General features: G+C 30.2%; 1 protein-coding gene across 1 annotated transcript; it reads right to left on the reverse strand.

The window, feature by feature from the left end:
- Window positions 1–7,490: 7,490 nt before the first annotated feature.
- On the reverse strand, window positions 7,491–9,253 carry LOC123888034 (dof zinc finger protein DOF3.6-like). Its single transcript, XM_045936984.1, has 2 exons — window positions 8,987–9,253; window positions 7,491–8,826 (listed from the first exon to the last, which is right to left on the reverse strand). Exons 1-2 carry the CDS (start codon window positions 9,038–9,040, stop codon window positions 7,816–7,818), a joined length of 1,065 nt encoding a protein of 354 aa, XP_045792940.1. The 5' UTR covers window positions 9,041–9,253; the 3' UTR covers window positions 7,491–7,815.
- Between the last annotated feature and the right edge of the window lie 1,715 nt (window positions 9,254–10,968).

A 10,968-nucleotide genomic window follows, 5' to 3' on the forward strand; every position in this document is an offset into this window, starting at 1 on the left:
TGTCAATTTCAACAAAGATATTATAGAATCATTGTTGCTCGTGGGGGGATGGTTACGTGATTCCTCTTTCAAGGATAGGATGCTTGAAATAACACTAATTTTTGGTTTCGGCTCATGACATTATTCTTACATGAATCAATGTATTTAACTGAGAGTTAATTCTTTGTGTCAAAAAAAAAAAACTGAGAGTTAATTCTTCACCAAAAAAAATAAAAAAACTGAGAGTTAATTCAAGTAAACATTGAAATAGTCAAGTTTTTCACAAAAAATGGTTTGAATCGTTAACCTTTTAAGATTAACTTAAGAAAAAAATAAGTTTATGATGAGATTTTCGTAGCTAAGGATAAGAAAGCGATGTGATCAAGTTGTCAGGATCGAGTTTTTACCTCAACTCATTTTGTTTAGGTAAACTCGACACGTAAACTCGACGCGTAAAATCGTACGAGTTTACCAAAAATTAAAATAATATTAAAATTATTATGTACATGACATATATACTATTATAATACTATAAAAACGTCAATATTTCAAAATATAAGCTTAATTATAAAGGCAAAATATACCAAATCATCATATAAATAGCATTATGTCCATAAACTTGTATTAAAATATATAATTATTACTCCACCAAATCATATAAACGTTCAAATAACAAACTAAATAAGAAGGTTCATAAGTTTCTAAAATTGTTAAAAAGTTAAAGTATACAAAATCATCTTCATCGGTGTATTCATCTCCAAAATCATCAAATTCTTCTCCATATGATAAAGAATTTCTAATATTAGAACCAAATGTCAAATTCATTGAAGGTGGACCCGAGAAAAGTTGTTTATTTTGACAGTTAGACAAAAACAAATTGGGCCAAAAAATGAAAATGGGCCTTTAAAGGTAAACTCGCAATCAGAAGTAAACTCGTGCGACGAGTTTACACGATTCCAGCAAGTTTGATCGAGTTAACTCGGTGTAAACTCGTTTTTTTCCCGAGTTTACCAGAAAATGAGTTTACATCCGATTTAACACGTTTTTTTATATCTAAAAACGTAAAATCGAACGAGTTTACGAGTTAAAACGTGATTTTAACAACAATGCATGTGATCAAAAATTCATAATGGCCATTAAACCAGGGAAAACCAAAAATCAAAACTAACATTTGTTTTAGTTAAGCCTGTCACGATCTTGTGGAATAATCTCATGGCCGTGATAGGGCCTTAAGACTCAATTTTCCCTTCTATTGGAGTTGTCACGACCGCGACAAGATTTTCACGGTCGTGACAATATTTGATCTTTGATTATATGCATTGATTTTTCACTAGTTCTCATTAAGGAAGGCCTCTCATTGCCTTTAATTTAATTGATGCCTTAACCGATAAGTCTTCAAAATGGGCTTAAAATGGTCACATTTCCACTTTTTCATGCAATTGGGCCTACAAAATAGAAAACAAGCACAGTATAGTAAAACAATACTAATAACTTGACTAATAAGCAATATTTATTTGATGAAACTACTACTAGAATTATGCATATCATAGAGGTATCACTCCCCTTAATAAAAGCAGATTGGTTTGGAAATGAATTTATCCATGACCTTTGTCAATTTCCTTACAAGAACTTTTGCTACAATTTTGTAGAGAGACCCCACTAGGAGTATAGGTCTAAAATCTATTATGCTAAGTGGGGAAGGGACCTTAGGCTATGTTTGGATTGATGGTACATAACGGAATGGAGCGGAATGGAATAAGATGGAATGGAGCGGAGCGGGATGGAATGGAGCATAAAATGTATTCCATTGTTTGGACATTTTGTATTCCATCCCATACACCCCAAATTGGAGGGGAAGAAAAATAAGAGAAAATGATGGAATGAGATGGAATCCATACCATCACATACCACTCCATTCCATTCATTTTTAAAGAATCCAAACAATGGAACTTCACTTCATACCACCACATACCACTCCATTCCATCTCATACCACCAATCCAAACAAAGCCTTAGGGATAAGGGTGATATATTTTGAGGAGAAGCTCTGCGGGAGATTTGTTGTAACAAAAATTACACATAATTCAAATTGGAGGTTAAAAATTATGATCAAGTCTAAAAAATGTATATATAGAATAGTTGACTTGATCGTTATTAAAATTGTATTATTATACATTGCATATTTCTTAATGTACGGAATAATAGATAAACATTCCTTGCCAAGACATTGAGATTTAGTGCTTGCTAACGTAAGCATCCATTGGCATCTATCCCATGCAAAAAGCATATAAAATAAAATAAAAATTACAACCTCTAAAATCCACATAAAACATTATTACAACTTTTTTTTTTCTTAGATAAAATGATAATCATTGAAATTGAACTCACGTATAATTGTTGCCAGTTAAACTAGAACTTATGGAACATTATCCCACCTCTTTAGATAGTATATAATTGAAAGAGGGACAGCATCACAACAAAAATAATGTTCACTTGTTTATTTAATGAAAGAAACGAAAATAATTGAGAGGTATATTTGTTTTTTATGAAGAACACGACAAGGTACTTTGCAAAAGGTATGCACACATATACATGCTTGGAAATTGCTATTTCATGCGAACCACATTTTGTAGATTAAAAGTTAGTCAATCATCAACACATTAATTTGAGTACATGACGGGACAACTTTATTTGATTAGATGAATAGTTTTTTTTCTATCTTTATAATGACTTGATGAGAGGGTTTGTTTAGCTAAAATATGTAGAAATTTATTTAACTTCTTTTTCCTTTTTTTTTTTCTTGTTCTTTTTGTGCTCTCCTCAATCTTGTTGTGACGAATTACAACCATGCACAAAGCATTAGTTTTTACTCTTAAAGTGGATTTTCAATGTAAGATAATATATAATATATAATTATTTTTAAAAAATCATTTAATATATTTTGTTTATTAGTTGATTTACTACTTTAAAGCCGTAATTGTTGAGAATATAGCAAGTGTGAGTTTGTGGAAATAGTCTCACATTGAATAGGAATGTGGTAACTTGAGCATTTATATGTGGGAGAACTCACTCACCTATCACCTAAAAGTTTTGGGTGGACAAGTGGTGTGTCTCTCACAAAGGTGTATTACTTAAAAGAAAATTGAAATTTAATGAGTTAGATTTAAAAAAAATTGAAATTCAACCCTCCCCGATTGTTGTGCTAACTCTAATGAGTTAGACTTAAAAAACATTGAAATTTAATTTGAAAATTCGATCATGTTATATGAGGAAAGTGTAGGAGAGTAGAGGATGCAAATCAGAGTAATTTTGTGCATGTAATACAAATGAATTTTACGGACAAAACGACAATGGTAAATCGTTCCATTCATCAATTTTGATGATGAATGTTGAAAGCCACAAATATCCAGCATGCTCCATGGGAGAGTGTGCAAGCAAATCCAGTTGCAGCCACCAAGGTTCGTTTTCTCACTTTGTGCGGTCCAAGTCCAACTCACACTAATGTCTTTAAACAGTTCTCTCTTTTTCTTTAAACAAAAGAAAAAAAAAAAGTAGTAACTAATGTCTAATAGTGGCTTAGGAAAAAAAATAGTTGTGTTAAAAAATCATCTGAAATTTGACATTTTTTAAAATTATCTTATTTTCTACACTAGATAAATCAACTGTGAAGCAGCTACTTCTGCAGCATCAAGCAGAATTCATGTTTCAAAATCCAATAAGAAGAAAAACAAATCCAAGGTCAATGAAATGATGCTACCATACAACAACAATCTTCCATTAATGCTTTCTCGGCAAGAAATGAAAGTTAGCACAAGTCCTTATCAGGTGAAGATTCAAGAACAATGAGATTTGAGATTTAGGGATTTTAATTGAGAAAATTTGATTTATAATGTCATTTTGGTTCTTAGTACTATCATCACCACGTCATTTATCAAACTAATGGCCAATTTTATCGTCAGAAATCAAAGTGACTAAAGATTGCAGAGTTGATGACTATTTAGTATTTTTTTTCTTTGGTCAAGGATTAGAATGAATAACAACTAATTGTACATTGAAGGACTAATACGAAAGTTTCTCCTTATCTTTATATTAAAGGATAGACTAGCTAACACTTGCTCTTTTTTTTTCTTTCTTTTTTGGTTTTCACAACTTGATCGATCTTTTTAATTTATCTATATTTATGGCTTAACTACTCCCTCCGTTAAAAAACTTTAGTCATTTTAGAGTTTTGTACGGAGATTAAGAAATGATAAAGATTGGTAAGTTATGTCATTTTTAACCTTACTTTATTAAGAAAGAGAAAATATATTTAATTAATGTTTTAACTTTAGTAAAGATACAAATGGTAAAATATCACTAAATGTGCATTGGTTTTTTAAAAAAACTAAAGATTTATCACAAAACTAAAAATGTAAAAAGATCAAAGATTTGGGACGGAGGGAGTATACATTTGGTCTTAATTTGGTCCCTTACGTTTCCACGGTTTGCATTAGTTAATCCTTTCCGTCAGTTTTTGTCACATGTCATAGACGATTTGCATATATGGATAGACACCTGGACACTTGGACACATGTATATATAATAGAAACGACGGTGGAAACGTAAGGGATCATATCGATACTTTTAAACATAAGAGACCAATTGAAATAAAAAATAAATGTAGGGAACCAAATATATAATCTAGCCATATTTTATTTGCCATTCATAACAGGAGAGAAAAAAAAAGTTAATTTTGCCTGTAAATAATCTCAAAATTAACCAATATTTTGTCTTTATATTAAAGGACAGGCTTGCTCTCATGCAAAATTCTACATGTTGAATTTTTAATGATAGAAATATTCTCTGTAGTATTGGAAGTCACTAAACTCAAGGAAGATTTGTTAAATAACACAGTATCCAAATACACTTTATATATAAAATTGGAAACTGAGATTTGAATCTCCATTGGGAATATTATATATTTAATCATTCACAAATTATATAACAGCTAGCTGCAATTTCTTGAAGTACTATTTTTTTCTTCTTCGACAAGATGAAACATCACAATCATTTTTCTTTATAATTATATAAAAACAACATCTGAGTTTTGGTGAGAATAGGAATTTCTTCCTAGAATATTTACCCTGTTCATGAAAATACCAAATTTGATTAACATTTATTTACTACAATAGGAGTATATGACAACCACAACCTTTTGATGAGAAGGTTGTTGGAGTTTGTCCCAATAATTATTCCACTGATTGGTCAAATAATTACTCAAGTTAATTGACTTTCAAGTAAATCATGATCATTGTAATCAAAGCAACACCTAATTGAAATTTTTTTTGGTGATTGTGCAGTGAATAATTTTTTAAATTAATTTTCTATTAAAATTCTAATTAAAATTCTAATTAAAATTCATTCTATTGGTAAAAAAGACATGTCTTGAATTCGAAAGGTTTCGGGTTTCAGCTCTGCTAGTGCCTTTGGAGGGAGGTAAATGTAAATACCCTTGTAAGTGCTTTTTGAGCCGTAAGATCTTCTCTGCCTTGGACCTGGGTACTATCCCCTCACCCTAAATTTTTTAATGAAAGATTTGAATATTTTCTATGCTTTCTATATGCAGAGCTAGGGTTTGAACTCCGCACACTCCACTTTTTCACTTTTAAGGTGAAATTTCTAGTCACTAGACTGCCTATTAGAAAAAGAAAAAAAAAGATGCATTTGAACAATGAAATTTGAAATTCTTTTATTTTTAAAGCCTTTAATATTTTTTATAAATTAGTTGTTTCGATAAATTAAATCTTTTAATTGGGCACATTTAAAATGTATTATCCCTCAAATAGTGAAATACTACCTCCATCCCTAATTATAAGATTCCGTTTGACCACTTCATGTATGTTAATGTACAATTTTGATCACTAATATTTTTAATTGTCCATTAGTAAAAATTATAAAAATTTAATATTTTGAAAATACTCATCAAAACAAATTGAACAAGATCTTATATGCTAATATTTACATTTATATATTATTAAAAAATGCGGTCAAAACAAGGTAAATAAATAGTACATTTTTGTCAAACAGAGTTTTATAATTAGGGACGGAGGTAGTATATTATATACACAAGTTGTATAAGATAGAGATCAAATTAGTGATCACATATTACTACTCCCTTCGTTTCTTTTTAAGTGTTATTTTAGATCACGGTGTACATGTTAATGCATAACTTTATTCACTAGTATATTTAATTTTATATTATAAAAAATTATGCAAATTTTTATACATGTATACATAATTGAAGAAATGTATACATGTTTTCTTGCATATTAGACTAACTACAATCTTGTATGGATAATTAGTAATAGCAAAAAGAAACAACAACAAATAAAGAACCCCTTAAGAAAGTGATAAAAGTGGTTTTACAATAGCCATTAGGAATAAAACAACATACTATGTTGAAAAATCAATCTTTTTAGAGAATTATACTAAATGATATAACGATATTTATTACATCAAGGAAAAGTTCATGTAGTCGTTAGAAAAACTTTCTAAAAGAAAAATATATCAACAGAAAATTAATTTATAACTGCATCATAAAATAACACTTTTCTATCACTACAACATGTATTTATAAAACAGTTAATTCTTTGATTATAAACCGTTTTATCCTTGAGTGGATTATTCTGACATATATAAATAGTATTTATTATTTTTTTAGATCTATCAGAATTATTTAACTCATCAATATGTATCCGTACATAACATAACATGTATTCCCTCCGTTCCAAATTATAAGGAACAAAAACAAAACACACTTATTAAAAAAAAATCAAATCATAATAATTTGAAATATGTTTCTTTGTATTTTTCTTGAAAATAGTTGCATGTGAAGATGTAAAAATAATTTTTATTGGTTATTGATTATAGAAAATATAAGAGAGAGATAGTAAATTAAATGTAGTTTTGCATTTAATTTAATGAGAATAAGCAAAAAGAAAACTTAATAAAGATAAATATTTATGTTTTTTCCTTATAATTTGAGACAATAAAAGGTGATATTTTTTACTTATAATTTAGGACGCAAAGAGCACTTGATATGAGTGTTCACCTTCTAATATTTAATAAATTTTCTTTAACAACCATTCGTGCTTTATTACTATTTGTTCACAAGGAAATTCCTGAATCTTAAAAGGAACAGTATAAATGTGCTTAATTTGACTAAGAAAACTAAACCAACCAATGATTCAAGAATTTTGATTAAGACCAATCAAAATTCGATTGAGAATAACAAGCGTTGAAATCAACATTCAGAATATCTATGATTTTGGTGTTTGCGGTTTTCAGTGTAGCATATTATATTCTCCAAATCTTCTTGAAAATTAAACCCCCTTCAACCAAATTTTCTTTTTTATAATATAACACCTTCAACTAATTTAAATCTTTTTCACCACTAGAAATTTAAAAGATCCACAAATTTATTTTTTATAATTTTCCATGGATTTGTGATATTTGGTAACCAATGAACATACACCATTTTTCATCTACTACAATAATATTCAATCTTTTGAGCTCATAATATATCAATATTCCTTATAGTAACCATTCTCATACAAACCATACCTAAATATTTTAATTAGAGGAAAATTTAAGAGAAATTGTTTGAAACAAAAAAGGAAGAAGAAAATGAAAAGATTAAAACATAAGAATCTAATGAATTAACATCTCTAGGGTTTTCATTCTATCTTAAAAAGAAATCAAAGTACTAAACCATATATGGAGATAAAACTTTGTCTTGGAGAGGTTAATGAAAAAGAAAAAAAACCATAGATTTCAAAAGAGATAGCATAAATTTTAATTAAGTTCTATAGTCGGAATTGGTGGTTGTTGAAGAAGAGTTAAAAGCTGCAAGATCTGTCCAAGCTGAAGTAGCACCACCATTACCATTAGAAGCACTCCAATATTGTTCACTATTAGGGTTATTATTGTTGTTGTTGTTGTTGTTATTATTGATCATTCCCAAGAATTGTCTAGATTGATTTTCTTCCATTTTCACACTAGAATTAGTTGATAATACCTTAGAGACACCACCATATATATGTGCTTGATTATTGCCACCACCACCACCACCTTCAAATGGATACAACAATCCATGTGAAGAAGAAGCTTCTAAGCTTGTTAAGAATGGAAATTGTTGAGTTTGTTGTGGCGTCCTCCATTGCTCGAACCCACCAACGGGTATAATCGAAGCAGAAACACCACCACCACCACCACTAACACTGTTGCTACCAACGGTTCCACCTAAAGAGCTTCCAATATGGAAATTCAAGTCTCCTACTCCTCCCATTGGACCAGAAAAACCATAGTTTAACCCTATTTCACTGAGGTGATCGCCGAGTTGATGCAAAGGAGCCATGAATCTCATCGGTGGAGGAGTCGGGGAACTAAGTACCGCGGGAGAGTTGTTTGCAGAGCTAGTTTGGCGATCCGAGCTAACTGGAGACTTTGAGGTGTTGTTGCTGCTTGATTTAGTTCTCTTATTCCTTCGGCAACCACCTCCAACTGGGACGCTTCTTAGAGCGCCGCCCCTTGTCCAGTACCTTCTACATGTCTTGCAGAAGTGGCGGGGCTGTGAGAGGCTGTAGTTGTTGAAGTAGCAAAACTTTGTGTTGGAGGAATCACACCTTGGACATTTTTGTGATGGTTCTTGCATAGGTATGTTGGCCATCCTAGCCCTATCTGCCATCGAACCTGGCCTGATCGAGCCTCCATGAGGCTGTGATGGTGTCAGATTCGATGGTGGAGGCTGTGATGGTGTAGTAAAAAGAGGAGTGTTGACAATAGTGTTTGCCCCTTGATGATTTGGTTGCTGCAAAAAAGGAAATAAAATTAGTTGAAGATACAAAAATCAAATATTTGGTATATTCAAGAGAAGGGTATAAATAAAAGTAATTAAAGCTAGAATATTTATCTTTTTTTTTTTTTTTGCTTTTGATAAAACCTAATTGAAGAAAACTTTGTTAATTTACCTGTTGATTCCAGTTGGCTGGATCCATATAAGGTGGAAGAGAAGTATAAACCATAGTTATTCCTCTTGGAGCTTTCTCTTTTGTAAAGGTTGATGAGAATAGTGGAGAGAATCACTTCAACAAGTTAGAGAGAGATAGAGTTTGTGTGTGAGTATGCTTTGTTTGTGGTTGAGTTGAGTTGAACAAAGAAGAGAGAAAGGAAAAGGAGAAAGCAAGAAAGAAAGAAGAGAGGGATCAAAGTGTAAGGAGAGGTGGTAATGAGAAGCTAAAAATAAAGGAAGATGCTTTTGAGTATATATATAATTTTATGTATTTATTATTTCTTGTTAATTATTTTCCATCCCATACCCCAATAGCTCTCTTTTTGTTTTATTGCTTTTCAGGATTTTGAGAAGGTGATGTTTCTTAACCCATAAGCTTCTTTTTTGATGCCTTGTTAAGTACAGTATGCTTAAAAAAAAGAGATTGTTATAGTGCTTCTCTCTCTCTCTCTTTCCCTCCTTGTGCATGAAAAAAAAAAAAAACTAAGTATTGAATTTGATATGTCATATTTTATTTTAATAGAGAGAAAAAAGAAAAGATAGGGTTGTGTGTATGCTGACCAACCTATACATTATGCTAGCAATTAATTTGAGGTAGAATGGCCAACACAAACTTTAATTATGATTCTACTATAAAATAGTATAAAATTAGTTGGTGAATGAATGATAAATTAAGGTAAAGAATGTTGTTATTATGTTTTGATAATTTTTTTTATAAATATTGAAATTGGAATGAACTAAAAAAAGGTGGTCTATTTGTGCTTTTAGTGTGTCCCGACCAAGTGAACCTTTTCTTGGTCTCGTCTGTTCCCTTCCCCACTCTTCAATTTCTTTTTGCATGGAAATATTTTTTCTTTGCCACCATGTGAATAAACCAGTCAAACTCATATTTGTTACTTTTTTGCTCTTAATATATAGTTATAGGGTAGGGACCCACTAATTAAGTGTAATTATTTGCCAAGTGTTTGTCTAATGAATGGAAAATTAGTTATATCAATGGTTAATTAATGATTGCCTCAATATTTTTTATCCAATGTATAAAGGAGATTATATAAAACAACAAAGAATAGAGTATAGTTCGGGTAAATTTTAATTTAATAGTCTATTGAAAAAATACAAAAAGAATCAACAAGGAAATAAATGTATGTTAAAATAATATTGTAGTATACGTCTTAATATTTTTAGAATTTCTTTTACTAGAATACTAGATTTGAAATTGACTTCATGCTTAGGTATTAAGGTCTCTACAAAGTGTTTGAAGCCACTTTGTAGGATATTTTATATGATCAAATTTGGTAGTATCTAAAACAGTTGATATTGAAGTATTATTGTATATGAAAAAAAAGATCCATAAATATTCAATAGTAGTATTCTATGCCAACAACAATGTGGATGTAAGATTTTGTAGTAATAATATATGTGTATGTGCTACTCAAGTATTTGCATGCATTGTGTTAAAAAAAAAGACAGAAAAGTATTTTGCGCATCCATATTCATTAACATAATATTACTTAAAAGAGGCATAAAACGAATTTTAAAATGAAATAAAAAATAATTGCTTAAATTTTTTAAGAGTTGTACAGTTGTCTTATTTTAAAAAATTTAGTTTTTTAGAGACAATTATATTTTTCTCCGAACCATATACGTACTAATGAATGTCTGGCATATAAGAGAGTTCTTTTTTAGTAATTTTTTATTATTTTTTCGGAGGCCACCCTTGTTTGGATCCTTTTAAATCAGGCTGACTGATTTAATCTCTATCTCTATTCACTTAAAAACCATACCTCCGTGTCCCAAATTTTCAAGTCTTTACAACGGATGGATGGCATCTGATTTAAATTGTGTGATTTAATAAGTGTTTTTTCCACAACCATGATTTTTTTTATAGATGTCTCTGACCATTACTCCATAATTAAATTTTAAGAATACTCTCAATTGTGA

This window comes from Trifolium pratense, linkage group LG6 (assembly GCF_020283565.1).
Source record: "Trifolium pratense cultivar HEN17-A07 linkage group LG6, ARS_RC_1.1, whole genome shotgun sequence".
Taxonomy (NCBI): domain Eukaryota; kingdom Viridiplantae; phylum Streptophyta; class Magnoliopsida; order Fabales; family Fabaceae; genus Trifolium; species Trifolium pratense.

What these genes read in the sequence shown, in the direction of transcription:
- LOC123888034 (XM_045936984.1), bottom strand. Translation starts at nt 9,040, where the DNA reads ATGGTTTATACTTCTCTTCCACCTTATATGGATCCAGCCAACTGGAAT. An exon ending in CAGCCAACTGGAATCAACAG is followed by an intron (nt 8,827 to 8,986) that starts GTAAATTAACAA and finishes CCTTTTTTGCAG; the next exon opens with CAACCAAATCATCAAGGGGC.